General features: G+C 47.4%; 1 protein-coding gene across 1 annotated transcript in view; it reads right to left on the minus strand.

Annotated features, from left to right (window-relative positions):
- TRAM2 (translocation associated membrane protein 2) overlaps positions 1–22968 on the minus strand; it is a 73652-nt gene extending 50684 nt beyond the window's left edge. The window contains exon 1 of the mRNA XM_069488172.1: positions 22790–22968. Coding sequence (XP_069344273.1) covers positions 22790–22909 — 120 coding nt within the window. The 5' untranslated portion in view covers positions 22910–22968. The remainder of the gene's footprint in view (positions 1–22789) is intronic.
- Positions 22969–24543: the final 1575 nt, after the last annotated feature.

A 24543-nucleotide genomic window follows, 5' to 3' on the forward strand; every position in this document is an offset into this window, starting at 1 on the left:
CCTGGCAGAGAGCCCTGCATCTTTACCAACATGCCAAACCTGGTGCCCAGGACACGTCCCTGTATTTGCCCATGTCCCAGGCTCCAGTCAAGAATTCCTCACCCTCCCTTAGAGCCCCCTATTGGCTTTTTCCTTTACTATTTTATTGAATCCATTATTTCTACTTCCAATGCCGCTAAGGAGCTTCATACCTTCATCTCTCACCAGCCTGTAGGAGCAGCTTCTAACTGGATTCTCTGTCTCAGGACTCAACCCCCCTTCCTCCCTTCCCACCATCCTAGCTAGAACAGCCAGGAATATATATGCACACAGATATAAGTAAGCATACATGCATGTAAACACACAAACAGCCCCTCCCACGGATCTCCACTAATCTGGCCTTCCTGAATCTCCTTCCCTCTCTACCCTCGATTATCACAACTCCCCAAACAAACTCAGTACAATAGCCCTGGAGGTCCTAAAGGATATTCTGAAAATATGGTTCCATGCAATACTCCTCAAGATCAACAAATATGTTTGGTGCAGAAATACAATACTCATTACTACTACATTAAAGGCTCTGACAAGTCCTGTAGTAAAGAAATATAGCCTAGCATTTCCCAAGCCTATGTGGCCCAGGAACCCTTCTGTAGCATTATACCTGTCATCTGCTTTCTTTGATTCTCTGAATGCCTTTTCTTGCCTAGAATGCTAGCCCTCTGTTCTGCATTCCGTTTGTTCCTCTGCCTTGACTTTGCTTTGAGGGCCAGCTCTGGCCTCACCTCCTCCAGAAGCCTTCTCTCCATCCCACCGTCAGCCCCCATGGCTGCTTCCTTCCCGCCCACCTGAAGCCCTCAGCTGCTTGTACCTTCTTGTTGAGAGATACAACGGTTAAGAGCTTGGATTTTAAATTCAGAAAAGACAAAGACCTGTGTTAAAATCTCAATTCAGCTCTCACTAACTCTGAAACAGACCTGTTTAGTTTGCTCAGTGGAGACAGAGATAGAATCCATAAAGAAGACTGTTGAGAGCATTAGTGGGATTAGCAACACAAGGCCTTGCACATCACCGGTATTCAATACGTAACAATTAGTCATTCTTCTTCTTTTATCATTGCTTTGTCATTTATCATTTCCTGTGTTCTCCTGCTCCCCCTATGTAAACCAGGCTTAACAAATGTGTGTTGATGAGGTGACCACCACCACCAGCTCCATCTTCCCCAGACAGCAGGTACAGGCACACCTTGGGCAGGAGTAGTCCCAGCAGCCCAGGCCATCAGTCCTGACATCCAAAGATTCAAGGCAATTAAGTCCTCCAACTCCACAGATCCCCTAAACTTTGCCACCCTCCCCCAACTCCACCAGCCGTTTGCTTATACACCCCAGGAAGGAATATGGGGGAGAGGGGCAGGGTACCCCACTTTGGTTTTGGAAATCCAAGTGATCAGGTCTCACCCAAAAGTAGACAGCCCCACAGTGGGGCAGCAACGGGCTACAGTGTTGGCGTTTAAATCTTACATTTTCAATTGCTGTTTTTAAAAATGTAAATGTTCATCACAGGCCATTTCATTCATGTGCTTTGTGCAGTTAACACCTGGAAGGGAGAAGTTACATTTTCACTTCTGGTCAATCTTGGCCTGAGTTGTTCCTGATGCTTTTGTACAGGCTTCTCTGAAGGGTCTGAAATACCCCCGTTTTCACCCTCTCAGCCTCTTCAAAAGGCTTCTGAAAAGCAAAGCTTTATTGACAGTAGGTGGGAATGGCATCTCTCTCTAGGACTGAGGGTGTGGGCTTCTTTTTCCAGCCTTCCTCCTCTGCCCTCCTGACCTCTTCCCTCACCCACACCCCCCAGCCCTGACCCGAGCTCTGGCTTCCCCCTCCCCTCCCTGCCAAGCAGCCGGCTGTCACCCACCCAAACTTCCCGTCTTCCCACTTGCAAAACGAAACAGCTTTAATGCGCCTTTTTCTGATCCTCAAAATAATATATGGTTCATTGAAATAAATATATATATGAGTAGATAAATGTAAGCATGGAGAAAAAAATTTAAATTACTTGAAATTCTACCACACAGAGAAAATCACTGATACTATTTTGATGATCATCCTTATAGTAATAGATATCTTTCTACAAAAATAAAACAAATCCAAACTTTTACAGAAAAAGGCCCACACAATATGGCATTCTGTTATCTGCTTTAAAAAAAAAAGAAAACATAACCATATGTTTTGGACATCATTCTATGACACTGCATAAAGATTTTTGTCACCATTTTAAAGTGATCTAACCAATTCCTTACTGGTAGGCATTTAGGAACAACCTCATCTTTTAAAAATGCCAACATTTCAAAATATTTGGATATACCACTGAGTAGGGGGGTGGAAATCAGAATTCAGTCTGTGCATTTTATTACAACTATGAAGAACTATAGTATCTGGGCATGAGAACAGAGTAGAAATTAAGTCAATTGTGTCAAGTGGAAGAACTACAGGAAATCTGTTTATAAAAGTGGTATTTAGACAAGAAAGAAAGTCCTTCAACAAAAAAATAACTTGTAAAATGCAAAACCCCCATTATTTTCAAAAATGTTATGATGGTGAGGTCATGCCGCAGTATAAAATATTTCAAGCAGCTGATCTCCATTGAATTTAACCTCATAGTTTTCTTCCCAGTGGGAGGAGACAGCAGCACGGGGGCCATACGATCTGTGAGAAAGGGAAGAGGTAATTCTGGGACTTAAGGGAGGGCATTCGTGGACCGTGCCATGGGCTGGGGTCTCAGGCGCACAGGCTCAAGAGGAGAGGGGTTCCAAGCCCACCGGAGAGAAACCCTCAGCAAACTGACCCAACCTGTACATTTCTTAACAGTCAGGTGGCCCAGGCAGCAACGTTTGAGCATAAAAGGTGTTTCTGGCGAGGAATGGCTATACCAGGAGGTACGGACTGTCTATAACCTATAATATGAAAATTTGAGGCACAGCAAATGGCTGCTTAATGACAGCAGCAATATTCATGGAATGAATTAATTACTATTCATGTCCTACCAACAATTAACATCAATTGAGTCCTTCCTTACATCGGGCTCTGTAAAAATGCTGTGCGTGCATTATTAACTTCCCTGATCCTTCAAAAACCTACCGTGGTAGGTACGAGTATTTTCATCCCCATTTTACTGACAAGAAAACTGGGGCACAGTTAAGTAACCTAGCAAGTCCTCTAGTTCAGTGAAGGAGCCGGTAAAGAATCAGGCCATTTGAATTCCAAGCCTGCACTCACACTGTATGCACAGTACCGTGGTTATAAGCCTGGCACAGTGTGGCGATGGGAAATGGACAATCAGGGGGCATTTCCAGACAGAGCAGGCAACCGAGCCTCAAACCCGCAGTCCATCTTTCCGGGGAAGGAGAGTCTGGGAGTTAATCGTCACAATAAACCTTCTCTGTTAAGGAGCTCTAGTGCCGTACGAGAATGCCATGACCATCTTTCACTTTCAAGAGGTCTCCATGGAAATGCACACAACCAAATGAGACCTGGAGCCAGTTCTCTCCAATCTGTTTAGCTTTACACATGCCCCTAGTCTGGGACTTGGGCCATGTCACCATGGTCATTTTTCAGTTGTGAAATAGAGAAAAGGCACTTAGGAATAATCACAGAAGTCATTCCTGGAGGAAGCTGAGCTTGCAAGCTAAAGGACAGTATATTTAGCTTAAACTTGACGGCTGGAGGTCTAGGATACTATATTTGGGCAAACTGTTGATTTGGGGTTTGGTGAAGTTCTGGTTTTGGCAGCAGCGCCTTCCTCCTGCCTGCTCCCCGCCCAGGCCACGTGGGCTCAGCCACAGAGCACAGCTCTCACTCAGGCAAAAGCTGCCGGCTGGGTCTCCCCGGGACTCTGGAGAGCAGGGGTGGCACAATTCCTCCAAGGAGTAAAGGGGGTGAGAGACACAATCAGCGAGTAGCCAAACAGGAAGCCAGAAGAGAAGCAGCCCTGGAAGTGCTAGGTGGTAAGAAGGTCCCTTCCCAAGGCACGGCAGACCTCCAAGCCCAGTCCTGCAGGAGCACCTCCCCACACTGGCCGTTCTGAGCCGTAGCCACTGGTTCTCCTACCCATCTTTGCCATTTGACTGAGCAGGGAGTGTATCTTAACCATCCCAGATTAGGTGCTCAATAGTTGTTTGTGGAATGAATTGAAAAGGGTTCTAGAGATTGGTTGCACAATATGAATGTACTTAATACTACTTAACTTTACACTTACAAATGGTTAAGATGGTAGCTTTAATGTTATGTACATTTTATACAATTTTTTCAAAAAAACACAATAATGACACATAATACAGCAAGGGGAGGGTGACACTCAGATACTTCTAATACTGAATGAAATTTGGTAGAGTATAGGCTGAATAATTTGAGTTCAAGGAGTATGGGAAGGTTAATTAGGTAACTTATCAAGAGCGAGTCATGATTTACTAAAAGAGTCACAAAGCGATGGCAAATGTGACCTTCCCGTTAGGCTCTGCCATGTGTCCTAAAGCAAGAAGATTCAATAAAATGTGTAAGTGGCTATAGATGTGGCCCCAAACCGACCCAAGAACTCACACTCCATTAATTCCAGCGAATAGTCTTCCTCGCACACTTCCAACCTGAGACCTTAGAGCTGACACTTACTCACTGAGAGAGAGAAATGGAAAGTTGTTCATGAGCCTGTGCCTTCTTCCCTTGTGCTTCCCCATAGGATGGGAAGGTGGTGTTTTGCAAGGTGAGACCTTAGGAATGTTACTGCACATTACTTGAAAAGAGATGGTCACACGGGTCCAAGAAATGGTGGATGCTACTTCAGTAAGTTAATGCTCTGTGAATCTCCCAAAAAGGGGACATGGTAGGAAGAGTTTTGCAGACCTCTCTGGCCCAGAACCTCCCAGCCCCACACTGCTACTCCCATGGATTTCCATAACCTCAAATCCTTATCAGGAAACATCAGTGTCACAGACATAATGGATCACTTAGAATAACACCCTGAGTTCAGATCCTGGCTCCCCATTTACTAGCTGTGTGACCTCGAGAAGTGACTTTAATTCTCTCTGCCTCAGTTTCCTTCTCTTTAAAATGCAGTACAAGGCTTAGGCTGTGAAGTCAGATACATGGGGCTCTGAATTCTGGCTCCGGCATTTACGAGCAATGGGAGTCTGGTCAGGTTACCCATCCTTTCTAAACCTCAGTTCACTCATCTGTAAAATGGGAGTAATCACAGTATCTGCCTCACAGGCTCATTGCAAAGACTGAATGAAAGAATACAGCTCAAGTGCGCATCACAGTGCTCGGCACAAAGTAGACGCTCAGTGCACAATGCACGTTTGCTATCTTTCATTCTATACACTGTGAAATGCTATACAAATGCTACCCATTCTTTAAGGGCCACACCAAGTCCCATTCTTCTTTCATGGAGATTCCCTAATTGCTAGAATCTAAAAGCTCTTCCACCTCTGGACTTATAGTTTGTAAAACTACTGTGTTTACCACAAATGTGCTGGCATTTAGTCACAGGCCTAGATGTAGTGGTATGGCCTACGTTGCTATCTAGTGCTTCAGATAGAATTCTTGTCTCAAGAAGTTTTCCAAAATAGAATTCTGGGAAGTTAAATGGATTTAAAAGCTACGCACGTACTGTATAAAATTTTAAAAAGTGAAACATATAAAGTTGAAAGTCTTCTACAACCTACCTCCTAGAGAGATAATCAGTATTGACAGTCTGCTGTATGTGATCTCTCCAGCTTTTGCCTGTCCATATATAAACATAAGTTTTTCATTAAAGTGAGCTCATCCTATACATACTAATCTGTAACCTATTTTTTCCCCCCGACATCAGTCCACGTCAATAGGTAAAGAGGAACCTCATCCTCTTTTAAACAGCTATAGAGTATTCCGTTGTATGGCTATGCCATACTTTACCTAATCAGCTCAATATAATTTGCTATTTACATTGCTTCCAATGAATGATGATGTTAGGGCAAGGGCTGTGTTCCGTGTGTTTTGGCATCTCCATGGAGTTAGCACAGTGGGAAGCATTCAGTGTGTTCTGTCGTATGAACTCTGACAACATTTGCCTCTGAGTCACAGAGGATTATTGGCTCACAAGCCATCGAATATAACTCTTAATAACACGCTGCTGTGTGAAGCCAGAATAACGAGCAGCATTCATAACACCGGCCTGGAGATATAACTCTCAGAAAGACAGGCTGTTCAATATTTTTTTTAGGGCTGGATCCTTGCCTATATTAAAATTATTTAATGACCCAGCAATTCCACTCCTAGGTATCTACCCCAGAGAACTGAAAACATAATATCCACACAAAAACTTGGTTTTTTTGTTTTGTTTTGTTTTGTTTCAGAATATTATGGGGGTATACACATTTTGGTTACATAAATTGCTTTTGTACCGTTTGAGTCAAAGTTAGAAGTGTGCCCATCCCCCAGATAGTGTGCATTGCAGCCAGTTAAAAACTCGTACATAAATTTTCAGAGCAGCATTATTCATTTCGCCAAAAGGTAGAAACAACCCAAATGTCCATCTATCCACTGGTGAATGAGTACACAAAATATGGTATCTCCATATAATGAAACATAATTCAGTCATAAAAAGAAATGAAGTACTGCTACGTGCTACATCGATGAACCTTGAAAACATTATGCTAAGTGAAAGAAGCCAGGCACAAAAGTCAACATATTGTCTGACTCCATTTACTTGCAATGTTCAGAGTGGGCAAGTCTAGAGATAGAAAGTATATCAGTGGCTGCCAGGGTCGGGGTGGGCGTGGAGGGAGCCATGAGAAATGAACTCTAACAGGTTTCTTTGGGGGATGATGGAAATATTCTGGAATTAGATAACGGTAATGTGCTAAAGCATGTTAAAAATCACTGAATGTATACTTTAAAATGGTAAATTTTATGGTGAGTTATAACTCAATTCAAAAATTCTTTGAAAATGGGTTATCAATTGGTAACTCTACTTTACCACTCATTTACTGAGAAAAATATTACATGAGAAGCACCAGAATGCCAAGTGCTATGCTGGGTACTAGTGACCCTATGGTCAGCAACCCCTCCTGTCCTCAAGAAACGCACAGCCAAGCTGCGCAGAGGGACCAGGCTGCAGGTGGTAGAGCTGAGGTCATCAGGGTCCTGATAAGGGAGGCACAGGGAACTTAGAGAGCTGAGGCGAGAGCCACTCCCCTGCCCAGGGATAAGGGAGGACTTTCCAGAAAAAGTGGGCTGCGCCTGAGGAATGAGGAACAGCTGGCCAAGTGGGGGGAGGGAGGGTGTCCTGTGGGAAGAACCTGTATGAAGGGCGAGAGGCACGAGAAACACCATGGGGGGGCTGAAACACAATCAGTAGGAAAGAGCCCCATTAGCCAAAGGTGCTGAACAGTGTCATTTTAAAAATGCAGCACATATTTTGACTTGATTTGATTCCTGCTATACACCAGGCACTGTGCTAGATGCTGAGGATGCAACAGAGAACAAGGTCAATGCGGCCACTGGTAGGATTTTCAGTGTATAACTGTATATTTTCATGGGTACATGGTAAATAGTCCATGGCTAACTGTTCCACTGATGTGAACATGGTATTTTAAAAGGACAAGAACAATTTGTCAATTTCTATCAAAAATAAATGCAGTTACACTTTGACCCAATCATCTCACTTCTGGGAAAATATCTTACAAGATATGCCCGTATAGGAACAAAATGACATTTGTCCCAAGATATTCACCGCAGCATTGTTTATAAGAGCAAAAGTCTGGAAACAACCCAAGTGTCCATCAAAAGGGGACGGATTAAATTAATGAAAGTGAACCTGCACAATGGAAGACTATGGGACCTTACACATGGAAAAGGAAATTCTCTGTGAACTGACATGGAAAGATCTCCCAGATACTTTGCTAATTGAAAGGGCAAGGTGCAAAAGTGTAAATAATACACTCCATCTTGTATAAGAAAGGGGACAAGAATATAAACAGATAGATAGATAGAAATATATATATAATATATATATATTATTTATAGCTGCTTGTATTTGCATAAATAAACCTGATCAGAAAGATACACAAAACTAAAAAAACTGGCTACTTGAGGGCTGGAGAGGGGGAGCTGGATGACAACAGGTGGGTGGAGAGAGACACTTTCCAATATATTCATTTTTACACGTTTTGTGATTTTTAAGATATATGAATATATCACCAAAAGTAACTATTCCAAAAAAATTGTTTCAAGCTTTAAAAGGCTAAGATTATAAGTTCTCTATCTGTATGCAGCATTCCTAATGTGCTCACCAGCATCTCTTACTCGTTACCTGAGAACCCAGAAGAAACAATATGGATAAAAGGCTTCGAATGACCACACGCAGCAGAAAGGCAACTCAAGACACATGCTACTCTGTGTGTACAAAGGACCGTCCCTGATAAAGTCACACCAACTATATGGTAGGTACGGAAGTGCTGGGCACACTGAAAAAATGTGAAACAACTTCTTCCTTGGGGTGCGGGGAGCTCACCACAAGTGCAAAGAGCCATGCCTGGCCCCACTACCAGTGACCTTCCTAATACAGATCTGAGTTATCCCCATGCTCGGAAATCTTCAATGGCTCCCTATTACCTAAGCTGAGGACCAAATCCAAACTTCTGAACAAGGGCCTGCCTGGCCTGACCCTGCCAGCCAGTCCAGCCTCATCTTCCACAGCTTCCTTCCTTAACCCTCACGCCCCCACTCTGGCAATAGGGAGCCAATTGCGGTACCCCATGTGCCCGCTCTGTGCCTGGCACACCCTCTCCCCAGCACATCTGCCTCGCCAACGCCCCTCGGGCCTCAAGGCCCAGCCCAGACTTCTCCTTTTAAAAATGAACTGTCTTTACCCCTCCCAGGGGGGTTATGCTCCCTTCCCTGACGTGCACACTGTACCTTGTATACACAAGAGCAGCAGTGACACTGTCACCTCCCTAAGGACACTCAGCTCTGAGACGGCAAAATCTTCGCCTTTTCATCTTTTATCCCTAGTCTAACAACGGTGCTCAGCAGCGAGCAAAAGCTTGGTCGAATGAATAAACAAGAGAAAGACGGAGATGGGCAGAAAGGAGGAATTAACTCTTAGGGCAGAAGGGCTGGGACAGCATTCCGAGCAGGTGGGCCTTAAAGGAGAAAGAGAAGTAGTAGAATGAAAAGGGGATCGAGAAGATTTGGGGGATGCGGGTGCCTGAGAAAAAGCAGAGAAGCATGAAGGAGGAGCGAATGTTCAAGAAGCACAGGTAGGTAGGTTGGGCCGCAATGAGGGGTCAGGGCAAGGGCGAGGCATGAGGAAGGTGCAGAGTCCAGAACAAAGGCAGGTCAGACTGGCAGAAGCCTGAAGCCAGGCTAAGCAGCCCAGCCTTTAGGAGGGCACCCTGGAAGGAGTTTAAGTAGGGGATGCTCAGCTCTGCACTTAAGGACAATTCATGGAGAAAAGACCAGAGGAGACGAGAGGCTGGGGGCTGAATTAGGATCTGCTGCAGCCATTCAGGCGAGGGATACCAAGTGTCTGAGCTAAGGCCACAGAGCATTAGGGCGAGAGGACAGCGGAGAGCAACTCAAGAGGTAAAACCGACGGATTCAGTGAGCTGACACGGGGCACAAGGGAGGGCAAGTGACGGCTGTGGCTTTCTGCTCCAGCGTATGCACCCATTAAAGTTCCCTCTCCTGGGGACTAACACAAACCACAGTACTGCATGACGGTGGCGGTGGGGAAGCTAATAAAATCGTGGTGTCCCCAACAGACCTTGGTAAGAATACCTCCAGTTGGTCAACTAGAGTGCTGGAAATCAGACATGGGGAAAATCTCACCACATCTGCTTCTAGGGGTCGGTCAAAAGTCAAGAGATGAATGGCTGGTCCTCCTCATGCTGTCAAGCACACTTCAAAAAATTCTTTACGGACACCCCCATCAGGAACTCCCAGCTCCAAGATATAGGTAGACCCCAGTATATAGTGGGTGCTGAATAACTTATTTATTTATTTATTTATTTTTGAGACAGAGTCTCACTCTGTCGCCCGGGCTAGAGTGCCGTGGCGTCAGCCTAGCTCACAGCAACCTCAAATTCCTGGGCTCAAGCAATCCTCCTGTCTCAGCCTCCCAGGTAGCTGGGTCTACAGGCATGCGCCACCATGCCCGGCCAATTTTTTCTATATATATTTTTAGTTGTCCATATAATTTCTTTCTATTTTTAGTAGAGACGGGGTCTCGCTCTTGCTCAGGCTGGTCTTGAACTCCTGAGCTCAAACGATCCTCCCACCTCGGCCTCCCAGAGTGCTAGAATTACAGGCGTGAGCCACCGCGCCCGGCCCTGAATAACTTTTTTGAATGACTGCTACACACAGGCCATGCCTACATCCCTCTGTCCACCGACCACACCGTGCCCCTCCCCACCCCCAACCTCTACAAAGGAACTTCCCACTGCCTCCGCCTCTGCTGAGCACTGGAACAAAACCAGCTTCCTTAGGTAAGGCCACGGTACTTTCATGCAAGCCTCTTCATGGCTTATTTAGCTAAAAAAAAACAAAAGGTGGAGGGAAAAGATGTTCTAACTCACTGAGGCCCTACCTTTTAAAAACCCAGAAGTCATACTAGATGCAAACAAATACCCTTCTAATAAGTCCAGAGGACACTTCAGTGATAAAGTTGTGCAAAGGCAACATGAGACGGAGAAACAGGATGACAGTCACACTCAAGGGCAACGCCGGCATGAAGCACACTTCGGGGTTATAATAAGGTCTAGGGAAAAGCTGTTTCTCTCCCCCGGCTTTAACTGTCCTTGCCTGCGCCACACAACTGCCTTGCTGCTGGCCCGTGTCACATGAAATGCAAGGGAAAGAGAGCTGGGAGAGACCTTACAGTTTCTGAAGTCTGAACCAACACCAGAGAGAGTTCGGGTGTGTGGGTCCTGCCTGCTCCTCAGGGCTTCCTTCCTGGGTGGGGGTCGAGACTGAAATTTCCCCAGGTGGAAGTTCTCACGTGAACTGGTGCCCCTGCCTGCTGACCCAACTCCCCATCTCTAATCTCCTCCTCTAACCCACTCCCAGATAGTCTCCAGAGCAGCCTCCTCACAGCACTATCCTCCCTAAAACTCTTCAAAGGTTCCCCATTACCTCCAGGAAAAAGTCTCAACTCTGCAGTATGCCCTAAGGGGCCCCTGGTGCTCTGGCCCCACCTCCCCTTTTGTCTCCTTTTCCCCACTTTGCCTCACTTCCGGAGCATCCTATGAAGCTCCACACCAGCTCATCTCCGTCTACAGAAGGACACAATAAGCCAGGAGCCCCCCTCCATGTTCCCAAAACATCCCCTTTAGTACAGTGGTCCCCAACCTTTTTGGCACCAGGGACTGGTTTCATGGAAGACAATTTTTCCACGGACTGGGCATGGGGTGTGGTGGGTGGGGTGGGGGTGATGTGCGGCACCTCAGGAGTTGGGGACCGCGGCTCTAGTAGACCATTACTTACCACTGTGCGCTAGACCAGAAGACCAACATGGTAGCTCAACCAGAGTACTCATCGCCAATTGACTATACTTGTTTCCTTTAATCTGTCTCCCTTACTAGATGCTAAGTTCCTTGTGATTAGACAATATGTCCTTTCCCTCCGTCTTCCCAGCATCTAGAACATGGCTCACCCAAAAGCACTGGTTAACCAACATTTGCATAATGAGGGGCAAGACTCTCACAACCCTTGGGCCACATGAGCAACAACCCAACTGGTAGAACTGAGAGGCCAGCAACATCAGTCAAGTTACACTTGGCTTCGCTACAGCTGCAGGCTAAAGGTGTGGTACGTGGTCAGTGACAATCTGACAAGGCCATGATTGTGATGCCTGAAGTTACTTGGACCCAAGAAATGCAGGGAACAGTGGACAAGAAGTGTCACATGCTCTTCTTCCTGAAGCTCCAAAAATCAGCAAAGTAGAATGAGCTGTGTCAACAAATATGTTAGCTGGTCTCCTTTCAGATCTCAGTGTCCAGCACAGAGTAGGTGTCCTTGCTGAATGATTTTCTTTTTTTTAAAATTGAATGGCTAGATGGTTGAATAGGGTTGAATGAGGATATTTCCCAGGCTGGGTGATAAGAATGTCAAAAATGTTTCTTTTACATTTCTAGGGTATTAAAATGTACTGCACAGCAAACCAACTTTGCTTTTTACTTCAAGGCTATAATACTGTAGCTCTCTAGAAATTTCTGGGGATGAATCAGTCTAGATAGCCAACTTTTCCTTACTGTCACAGATTTGGGTTTAAAACTTTGATATAAATCACTGTGGATGAATATCTATATGAGTATACTGCATACCCTTTAGTTTTTCATGGACCTACAGGATCATCATCATGATCAAGTATAACAGTGTACTAGTACATGTACAAGTATCATGTACTATCTATCTTAATAACCTCAAAATCTACTGAAGCCATTTGCTCATATACTAAATGATACCAGGTATTCATGTGTTTTTTTTGTTTTCATTTCTTATAACGGATAACCTACCTCCCAGCTGCCAGCTACTACCAGTCTATCTACCTTAGCCTCTTCTCCCATTTTCTTACTTTTTCTTCTCCTGTAAGCTCGGGAAACAGAATACAAGCTTCATATAACTGCATGTAAGTACCTGTAGGTGGGCTTTGAACAAGGGCCTGAGGGCTAGCCTGGGTGCAGAGAACATGGCATCATGGCCCAGGGTTGTGGCCACCATCGGGCTGCTCCAACCTGCATCCTATTTCTCAGCTATGTCCCAAATGGATGTGGCAGCCACAAAGAGGAGATCCACACAGTCTAGGTATCACGCCAATACTTTCTGAATGTGATAACAATAAATAACATGGATTGGGCTCTTATTCTATACCTGCAACTCTATGATGTATTATTATCCTAAATAAATTGCCTAGATGGCACTGCTAGGCAGTAGAAAAGCAGAATTCAAGCTCAGGCAGTCTAAATATAAGGCCATGACCCTGACCACTGCAATCCATGGCCTCTGATGGTTTCCTAACATAACCACACCACAATGATCTCTTACTATTTGTTACTACAAAAACAAAAAAGCAAACTCATAAACCAATGTGCAAACCACCACTATTCAAGAGAACTTTCTAAATAATCAAAATGTCCTATATCCACACAACTGAGCACTTGAAATGTGGCTAGTGTAACAGACTGAGAAACTACACTTTTTATTTCATTTTATTTTAATGAATTTACATTTAAATAGCCAAATGTAGCTAATAGCTACCTCACGGGATGGCACAGGTGTGAGCTGTCAAAAATTGTGGTATGTCAAACATTAACTATAATGGATAATTCCTACTTGAAACTAGGCTTCAAAAGAATGTGATTAAGTACAGATGCATCTCTGTACAACACTTTTTCCTCTCCTGTGTTGCTTTTAATCCATCCCCATTATCCTGAGGCAGGAAGCATGCCATTTTTGGTCAGAGTAGGTGAAGAGGCCAGCGAGAGGAAGTGGGAACTTGCAGAATAACAGTATTAATTAGAGCTCTGCTGGGGGCGTGGGGCCGAGGGGTGGCAGATCACAGGTCAGGTTCAGACACTAGGGTCACCCTACTGATCTGAAAAATAAATAAATAAATAAGCCACAGATGTGTCCATGTGATGAGTGCATCACTGAATATGGAAACACTCTCTCAAGCCCAGGGTCCCAGACCACATTCAGGGCTGGGGTGATACAACCGGACTTGGCAGAGCGAGCGCATGAGCCATGCCACCTGGGTTAGGGACCACCTCTTGCTCTTCCCAGGTCTCCTGGTCAGCCTTGGAGAGGCCACGGGGCCTCTGACATGAAAGTCACAAAACCAAGCCCAGACGAGGATTTCTTTCTCATACATGGATTTCCTCCTTCCCCATCATGGGTTTTGCTAAGCCATATGATATGCCAAACCCAAATTTAGGCTAGAATCTGATTTCGACTCAAATAAGAAATGGAACCAAGATTAGAAACTGAGCCCACTAACCTAATAGAGAGGCACAAAGTTACTCTAGTTACTATTCCTAAATCTGCGTGGTTGGGAGACGGTGCCTCCTTCCTTCTCCTCCCAATTTCTGACGGGCAACTTAAGTTTTATACACATTTCCCAGCCGTGTTGTGCATGCCTGTGGTACGAAAGCATTGGCTGAGCTACTGGACAGTCGACACGCCCACAAAGCAAGTGGGGTCCAGAGCAGTGAGGGGCCTTGCGTGGGCCACACATCTACCTGATGGAAGGATCCAGGCCTGGTCCTCGCCCCTCCCACCGCACGCCTGCCTGCTGCAGGCCCTCCATGGCACCAGCCACAGCTCACACTTCGAGGACTCTGGAAGAGAAGCACATGTTCTATCTAGCCTTCATGCCCAAACCAGAGCCCAAACTGCTATTAAACAAAAAAACTACCACTCGTTCCTTTTCACTTCAACTTCCTTCCTCCAAACAGTCACAAAATCCATACAAACAAGTTATTCCTTGCCCATCAAGGTCAAAAGTTGATCCAGTACGAAGTCAGACTGCAAACTAAAAACACACTCTCAACTCCAGAAGCATCATGTCTGAAAAGTTCCAATTCTGCTCCAAGTGCTGAGGAATTCTTCTCTGCAGGAAACCAGGCATTGTGAAGCAGGCCTTGAGACTTCCTGCAGGACTCCAGGAATTGCTGGAGGGAAGGCCTGTTTATCCCAGGATTGCTCCATCAGGTCAAGAGCTCCCAGACTGCTCTCAATTCTCAGGAAAGAAGCTGATAATATATCCCCAGCACCTCTAACCCTAAGCCTAAGCCACGTTCCTACTGACCCTCAGTGCTCCCTCTCCACGGAGTCCAACACCACCCTAGCACACTGACCAGGCCATCAACCCTTGCTGAACTAGCATGGTCCTGGGCATTCCTTGAAGCAAGGGGGTAGAGGTCAACAGAGGAAGCAGGGGTGTAATTGCCTAAACCAGGCAATTATTTGTACTGAGGTAGGTACATCCTTTTCCCTCCCCAACGCTGTGAAAGTCTTCATGATGGTGGTGGACCACTCAACAGTCTTTTTTTAAAATTCTCCATAAAAAGAAAAAATGAAATACTCCCTAAGAGAGAGTATCTACATCTTTATAAAAAAGATGAAGGAACAAACTGAGTAAACTAGCAATACTCTGTCCTTGCAAAATTCAGGAGCTTTAAGAAGTTCTCTCCCTATTTTTAAAGGGAGGGCACCTGAAGCTCAGAGGATTACACCCTTCCCACCGCAGGTATGATCATCACCTCCACCAACCCAAAAGGAACCTTATGGATCATGTTGGGATTTGATACTTAAAGTCTTAAGAAACTATATGGAAGAGTTTTCCTAACTCAGTATAAGCCTCCCAGTACTAGAAACTGCACTTGCACATATACATACACACACACACACACACACACACACACAGCCTGTATTGGACTGAATGTTTTTGTGCCCCCCCAAATTCCTATGATGAAATCCTGACCCTCAATGTGATCGTATTAGGAGTGGAGCCTTTGGGAGGTGATTAGGTCATGGGGCTATAGCCCTCATGAATGGGATTAGTGCCCTTATAAAAGAGACCCATGAGATATCTCTCTCTTTCTCTCCCCCACCCCCACATCCTGCCATGTGAGGACACAGAGAGGAGATGACTGTCTATGTCTATGAACCAGGAAGTGGACCCTCACCAGACACCAAATCTGCCAGCACCTTGAACTTAGACTTGCCTAGCCTTCAAAACTGTGAGAAATGCACGTGGGTTGCTTAAGCCACCAAATCTAAGGTATTTTTGTTATAGCAGCCCAAACACACTGCCTTTAAGCAGTATCGCACATACAAGGATACTAGCTGTGCCTCACAAGGTATCTAGGAGTGATCACCACCACTCTTCTCTGAATATTGACCACCCTACAGGTAGGGTGTGATGTCTCAGTTTAATAAACTGCCCTTCCACCAACAGCAATGGCTGGAGGTTGAGGCCCACCCATCTGAGGTCGCACCTGCCACTCACATCAAGTTCAAGACCTGACTCCTATCCACAAATAGGGTATCAGCTTTAAGCTACCACACCGTGACCTCTTGGAGGACAAGGACCCTACCTATTCATCTCTGCACTCCCAGAGCTCAACACAGGCACCCAGCAGGTACTCAGACACTCCACGAATAGCTGCCAAATCCAAGAACATAGCACTCCACTTCAGGACTTCTGCATATACACTGGCATTCAAAGGTAGAGTCTAGAATTCCAGTGGGCAGAGGTGTAGAAGACACACCAGACATGAGTCAGAAGACAGGGGGTGAAGCCTCAGTTTTGCCAAAAATTCACTCTACTGTTGTGGGCAAATCTCCCAGCTTCTGGGGGTCTTATTTTCTTGTTTTGTAGAGGGCTTCTTTTGTAGAGAAACACAGCAGAGGACTTCTTAGGTTCCCCCTAAGGTCTTAAACTTGTAAAATATGATACGCCCTTGAGCTATGGCTACAATATTAACTTGATGATACAGGCAGTGAAGATGTAACAGCCAGAAGCATCTTTTCTTACACCAATGTTGGGTAGCAGCAAGCAGTAACTTTAATAGTAGGGGAAGATTCTACCCATTTGCCTATGTTCACACGTGACACACACACACACATTTGGGTCCTTCTCTGTAGTCTTTTTCAGGGAGATGCAAATTTCAATGATTGTTCCAGGCAGAAAAGCCTCCAAGTGGAACAAGGGCCCACAGACGTTACTTTCAGGTAATAAACAGATTCCATTCAGACAAAGAAAAATAAAGCAGCCCGTGGCTACATTCCATAGACGCCCCATTTGTGGAAGCATCAAGGCTGAGCTCTAAATGCGAGCCAGACGTTGCAGAATTCTTATTTTGGCTCTGACTCCAACTCGGAGTGGATGGTGCTTGGCCAAGCCTCTCCTCTAGAAGCCGGGCTCTGGATGGGTATGACAACCTCCATAAACCATCCCGATTACAGGGTGAGGCTAGTCGAGCATTTCACAGATGCAAAGTGCTGCCAACCCCTCCAGACAAACGAGGGAAGCCGGCAAGAGGCAACGTGGCTCAGTGGAGAGAGCCACAGAGCAGTCCCTCTCCTAACTCTAGGCTCCTACAAACTCACCAGAGGGCTCCAAAGGCCTTAAGCCCCCCACTATAATCTGGCTCCATTTCCCCTGCTGAAAAGCAAGCACTCTTTGCAAGAGTCACTTGCAAAGCTCTGTAAACCACACAGTTAACGCGCAACGTCAACCAGCTGTGACTAAATTAGGTTTGGTTCTCCTGTACTATGAGACATTTGAGACAGTAGAGGTATATCAGGGCAAAGTAATAGAATGTATAAAAGATAAAGGTCTGCTCAGGAAATAAGAGGGGCTGTTCAGGACCCATGTTAGTAGTTTTACTGTTTTCTTTTTCCCTTTCTTTAACCATTAGGTTCCAATGGATACCAGATACACAGAGCTGGGTAAAAAGGTTAAGAGATACTATCAGTAAAGTTTCCCACCAAAGCCTGCTAATAGTGCTCTCGCTGATTAGAAAGCACTTCTGTAGTTTGGGAACTCTAATCCATTCTTATCAACCCTCTGGCTTCGTCATTTATCAGGGTGGGAATGAGAGGTACATCAGCTATGGCACAGAGTGATTTCTGGGGCCCCTGCCCATGATGAAGCAGATCAAAAAGGAGCTCGTGCCTGCCAGAGTGAAGCTTTCACCATAGCAACACATGTTATTCTGCAAACAGTCAAGACTAAGGCGCTCTGTTGTGACCGGTCTGGACAGTGCCCCCAAGAAATGAGCGACTGAGAGTTCAGATGGAGCAAGCAAGAGAACAGTGGTACCTATTTAACTTGCGGGGCCATCTCCTTGTGGTTTTCACTTCTCCACAAAGCGGACAGTGGCAGCCCTAAGACCCTTCAGTACCCAAGCCCATGTTCTGATAAGAGGAATGTCGGAGAGAAAACAGATGTTCTCCGTGGAGCAGCCACGCCACAAGGTTCTGTGGGAAAGGAGGGTCCTGGGGTAGCGATCGGTCCATTTGGACAATAGATGGCGAACACTGGAGCACTTGGGGGAAAGGTGTCCATCTCAAAACATGTCATCTCTACAACGAAATCCAGCCAGAATGCCCAGTGGGTGGAAGGTTGACTCAAAGACCCAACACTAAGCCGACAGCAACAGCCATCAGTGGAGTTGTGGAGGCCATCGATTAAGTGCCCGTGTGCCAGACACAGTGCTGGGTATTTTTAATGTCACTTCTCTGAATATAACATTTTTGCCAAGGAAAGAAATAGGAATGACCAGTGTGTCCTTACATCCCATAGGATAGGGTTACATCTGAGGCTTGACCAGTAGAAAATGCAGCTGCAAAGTTCTGCTCTGCTGCTCAAATCACTGAGCCATGCACGGAGAAATTCAACCGCAGAACAAGGGTGCTCAAGAGAATAAGTGACACCCCCCCCTCGGTTTCCTCTGATTAACTTCTCTAGAACACCATTGATGGATTACGTCAGAGGCTAAAGTGGGAGATGCGTAAAGTCAGGAACTGTAAGAACTGGCAAAGAAACTTCTTCAAAAGCTCATGATAAGTTAGTCAAAAAAAGATGACCCATGTCCACAGATGTACATCTGTGCCATTTACACACATCTTTCTGTCAACACAACAGATGCAGAATTGTTTTATGATGCCAACATCTCAGCTTACAATGCCTACAGGTATGTCTGGGAGGATGTGAAGCGGTGCCATGGAACCTATGTCTTGGCAGGCTGTGCCACAGTGGGCTCCCACTGCATACACTGCAAACATTTCATCCTGACAAGTCAATCACGGTGGCAGGAACAGGGACGGTTATTCCTGGAGAAAAGGTAGATCTGCCACATCTGTCTCCAAAACAATTAAAAAGCAAAAACCAGCCACTACCAGGATCTCCTCTGGGGCTTAAACCCTTAAGTCATCACAGACCAGACAGAAACCAAACCAACAAATGACAGGCTCAGAATTTTAGAAACATTTCATTGCAGCTGCAGAGCCTGTAAATGAGCTTTAAAAAAAAAAAATGTTTCTGTCTCGAAATGACATTTTAAAGGTAGTATGTAAATTGCTTCCTCTCTCTTCCATGCACCCCGTTTTTCCTCATTCTCCGTTTGCTAAGTTTTCCTCTTCCCCTGCCTGTTTCAGTTTGAAACGTGGCACAGAACGGGACACTGGAAGGCGGGGTAGGGGGGCTACTTTCAAATCTGACACACACACCCCAACCAGCCGCCCACACCCTGAATGATGGTCAGGCCAGACTCCACCTAAGAAAGGACCGAAGGACCAACAGCTGAGTAGAAAACTCCCCTTGTGCTGCCTCTCCTGAAAGCAGAGTTAAGAAAGAGAAAGCTGGAAAGGAAGGAGGGGGGAAATAAAGTTCCACATTCCTGACATTTTTTAGCCAAGTGCTGTGGCCGCACAGAGCAGCTCCTCTATTCCAAGCAGCCTATAGGATGCAGAGAAAACTGGGTTCAGGGGGAAGAACCTGCCCCTGCCTTGGAAATAGGATGGCCCAAAACTAAACTAAAAGTGGGGCGGTGGGGTGGGTGGGGTGGGCTGGGGAGGAGACTGTTTTATTATATGTGTGTTCCCCAAAGGAAGTGATCCCAAGGGAAGGAATTTAGGGTTGTCATCTCCCTGGGGACAGAGAACTAATGTCCTGGGGTCCCTGAGGAGGAAAGGAAAGCCCCGTGCATGCTGAGGAGGTGACCAGTGAGTTGGGGAGGAGCGAGGCAAGCATGAGGTGGAGAGGCAAGGGCTGCGGCTGCCTGGGTGAGGGCTGGGGAACAGGGGGACCCAGCTCACTGGCAGAGATGGGCAGGGGACCCCAGAGGGAGGAGTGGCCAGGGGAGCCAGTCTTTGTGGGAAGAATTACAACTGAGTTTTCCTGGCTCAGCTTCTGAATGAAGGAATCCTAGCCTGGCCCAAGTCAGAACCCCAAGGGCCTAATGTCCTCTCTCCCTTTCTCCTTCTCCTTCCACTTGCAACTCCTTCTGTCCTCACTTCTAGGAAGTGTTAAGACTCGAACTTCATCCTCCGCCACACCATATGCATCCCTACATACCCACACATACACGCCACACACCTCCAGTGTAGGACCCAGAAGAGCCTGGGTAACATCTAGGAAGTCCTAGGCAACTCCCCTGTTTTACTCCTAGTGGGAAGATGCCCACGTTTGTTTCTCTGAGGGCCCTGGAAGTATCCAGATGTTTCTGCTCTTTGCCTGGAAGTATCCAGATGTTTTTGCTCTCATTTGGTAGGGGCAGCGGAGTTCCACATACTCCCCCCCACCCCCAGCCACCACCACCAGGAATGCCTAAATCTGTAAAGAGTTAGTCAGCGGGTATAGACAGGGAGGACCTACCACATGCCTAGCACAGAAGAACACAAGACTGGAGGTTTGGGGCAAAGCCTTCTATCTCCCAGACCAGCACAGACTGCCCGTCCCCCAACAAAGCACCTCTGAGAGAAGGAGAAGCCGGCCCTGCCAGCCCTGTGGGTCTGAGAGGTGGTGGGGTTGGTGGGAAGAGGGGGCCGGCAAGTGTTTCAACCAGGGCCCTTGCCACACGCTCCAGTCCAACCCTAAGGGGGAAGGGGCGTAGTTTTGTTTGTTTTTCTCACCTTGGGCCTTTCTCCTCCAGCAGGTACTGGGATTAAGAGCTCCTAGCACTGTTCAACTCCCAGAGTGGCGGGTTTAATGCACAGGATTTTCCACAAGACTAGAGGCAGCGGGTGGGGGGAAAGAGGAACCAAGCTCAAATGCTAGGCAGCTGTTTCTGAGCACAGATAAAGCAGGTAGAGCCGCAAACCTTAGCAAATGCTAGAAATACAACAGAGAGAGCCACAGGCTATATAAGAAACTTGGCCACTGCAGAGCATGTGGCTTTGAGGTTTACAGCTGTCATGTGTGTCTTTCCAGCCACACCCTCCAAGATTGGGGACATGGCAGTGGGCGGCCTCTTAGAACAGAGGATGGCAAATAGACAGCAGGGTCCTGGCTGGGCAAAACAAATTCTCTGTTATTTTGTTAAGCTATTATTATGATAAATAATAACAGGGCTCCAGGAGCAGGAGGCTGGTTTCCATGTTGGTAGATGTTATAGCTTTTTTTGCTGACGTGATCTCAGTTAAACCTTACCATTGCCCCGTGAGAAAGACAGATTTTACGAACCTCTTTAATCATGGGGAAACTGAGACTGCAATCAGTTTTCAGTCAGCCTAGTGACAGAGTATGAACTGGAACACAGGGATGACCCTGCCTTGGACGAGCCCTATTCAGGATACCATCAGAGAGAGCTGTGGGAGAGGGAAGAAGGCAAGAGGGACTGAACTAAAGGAACACCACCAAAACATGGAGTGCAGACCCAGATCCTAGTCCCAGGTTTATTTCCTACAGACCCCAGGGTCTAGCCAAGGACACACTCACATATCCAACCCCGACTCAGCCACCACAAGAATGTCCCCAGCTTGAGGGCAGCTTCACCAGCCAAGTAGGACCCCTTGTCATCCCGCAGAGACAGAGAACCAAAAGACAGAGGGACAAGGAAGGAGAAATTAGGCACACGATGAATCCTCCATCTCCAGGGAAGTTTATAAATGGTTACAGCTTCCTAACCCAACCCTGAGAATGCAGATAAGCAACCCTACCCAGAAGGGAGGACAAGGAGATGTCTCGGAGGAACTGGAGGAGACCACAGCGAGGGTGAGGGGAATGTCATTCACATATCTCACTTTTGAGACAAGATATACCGCAGCAAATCCACACTCAGTTTCCTCCAGTTCTTCCCACTTTTGAATATCACAGTTTTCTCACTCTGCAAGACTAAGGAGTCCTTCCCAACAGCCCCCTTGGATTCTGACGCCTTGTGGCTTACTAAAACTTCCTATTGCGGGAGGCCTGCACCAGGGCATAGCTGTCAGGGTAGGATCCCATCCTCTGCCCCCCACCCCTACTCTATAAGAGGATCACCTTTCCCCTAAAACCAGAGGGTATCCCTGTCCATCTCTTTGCCCCTATAAAGGAGGTGAAGATCTGGGTCCACCACAGAAGGATCTTAAGGCACAGTCCACAGATTGATAAAAGGTATCCAAAAACTGACCCTTTAGGCCAGAACAAAAAAAAAAAAAAAAGAGGGAGCAAGAGAAGAGCAGAAGGCCACTGCTGGGATGGGGCCAGGGCCACACGTGAACACCCCAGCACGTTCCAGAGTTGAGGATGCAAACACCCACAAAATCAGATGGGAAGTGGAAGAGGGTCAGGGTTCCTCCCACTGGAAGAGCCCAGAAGAGCTAGTGGCCACCACTGCGGGGGAGGGGGCGGGGGGGCGGATAGGGGGGTTGTGCAATGACTGCGAGTCTGGGAGTCTCTGGGCTTGGCTCCCGGACGCCAGAAAGGAAACCCCACGCGTCAGGCCAGGGTGGCAGCGCGGCGGTTGGTTCGAGGCCAGGCTTGGGTTTAAGGGCTGCAGAACGAGCTGCAGGATACGGTGGGCGCCCAAGGGGGCGGCAGAGCATGGCACGGCAGGCATGGCGCGGGAGCTGGGGGTGCTGCCTGCGCTGACCCGGGCAGAGGCCAGGGGGTACAGCGCACAAAGCGGGGGAAAGGGGGTACGGTGCACAAAGCCCGGGTGCAGATAACGTACATGGCAGCCAGGTTCCCCAGCTCAGACGAGGACCCCGGGGGAACCTGCAGGGGTATGCCGGGCGGCTCAGGAGAAGGGGCACTGCTCGTCCCTCCGGCACCTCTCCCCAGTCTCTCTCACCTCGAACATAAGCCCGATGAGGACGCAGAGCACCAGGCAGAAGCCGATGTCCGCATGGTTGTGGATGACGAACTCCTGGCTGAAGAGCGGGTAACTTTTCGTCCTCCTGCGGAAAGCCATGGCAGCGGGCGCGCAGCGGCCGGCGGGGCCCGCACCCTGCGCTCACGAGCCACAGCGCAAACTTCTCCAGCCCCGGCCCGGTCCGCCCGCCGGCCCGCCGCCCGCTCGCCCAGCAGCCCGCCCGCCCAGCGCGGAACAACTTCTGGGCCCCGCCCCCTTCCTCCGCCTGCCCCCGCCCCCGCCGCCCGGAACCGCCTCCGGCCGCAGCCCCCTCCCCACCCGCGGCCCGCACTCGGCGCGCAGGGCTCGCCCGGCCCCGCCCCCTGCGCGCTTAACCCTCTCGCCGCGGGGCGCGCGCGGGCGGCCGCAGCGGCGCGGGCGAGCCGGGGTGCAAAGTGCGGCCCGGGTCCTGTTCGCCCCGAGCCCGCGCCGCGCCCGGCCGTATTCCCGGTGCCCAGGGCTCGGCCGCCTCCCGCGCGGAGAGAGCAGGCCGGGGAGGAGGCGGACGCCCGGGCCTGTCGGGACAGGAAGTGGACCCGGGTTTCCCACTCCTCGCGCCCCGCTCTTTCCTCCGCGGGAAGGGAAGAGCCGGGAGGCCGCGGGCCGGCCCAGGGGTGGGCCGGGCGGCCGGATATTCCCGGGGTCGCGGGATCTGGCCCTGTGGTGCTGAGAGCTGCGCACGTTCGGTGGAGGTAGCTGCGGACCGCCCTTCTTGCTGGCCACAGCGCCCTACTCGGACGATAAATGAATGGGTGGTTAATCGAGTATTTATTGAGGAGTTGCCACGGGCTGGCTAGGCACGGTTCAGGTCGCTGCGAATACCCAGCAAACAAAAGACTCTGCCCTAGGGGAGCTCCCAATGGGGGGGAGGGCGGGTGGATGACTGCAGTTTTGCCCTCTAACTTTCGAGATCCTCGTGCTGCCATGAGTTAGATCTCACCCAAAGTCTACCTTCAATATTAATTGATAGGAAGAAGTGGAAGAATAAACACAGAAGAATAAAAAAGGAACTTTCTCACTGAAACTTTTTATTTAAGTCTTAAAGGTGCTCCTGGAAGGACAAAAGCTCTTTTTAATAAACTAATTTATATTCGCAAATATTGGATTTAATCCTACCAGTAATGAAGGAGTCAACTAATCACTTTCTAGATGCACAGAAATGCGAAATGAACAAAGAACTATTTAATTCCTATTCCCTTTATTATTAGGTCCACAGTTACTTCACTTCTAAGTAAATATGATTTCTTTAAAATGGCACAGTGTGGAAATGTGATTGATACTGGATGGAGTTCCAGAGAAATTTCCCTTCCTAAGCTTGCACTCTTCAGAATTTAGCAGAGTCTTGGGTCTTTGATTCTCTTATCTGTCAAGGAAATGAAAAAGTAATGCTAATATTGGGCTAAACGTCATTAAACTTCAAGACTGGCCTTCCTTAACACATTAACTGCGATGTGAGTTATATTTAACTCATACTACTTTTGAGCCCAGGGCCTCTTGAAGCATATGTAACTCACACGTCTCTTCATCTTGGGCGCCTGGTGAACTATTTTTTAAGTTGCATATAACTCGCACAGAAAACAATGAAAAAAATAACAAATTATTCATTAAATTAAAAAGGATCATTTTTTTCCAAGTTTGTATTCTATTTTCATAAAACACCATGGCCCCAAGAAAAAATGTTTTTTTCTAGTGTG

The sequence above is a fragment of the Eulemur rufifrons genome, chromosome 15, assembly GCF_041146395.1.
Source record: "Eulemur rufifrons isolate Redbay chromosome 15, OSU_ERuf_1, whole genome shotgun sequence".
Taxonomy (NCBI): Eukaryota; Metazoa; Chordata; class Mammalia; order Primates; family Lemuridae; genus Eulemur; species Eulemur rufifrons.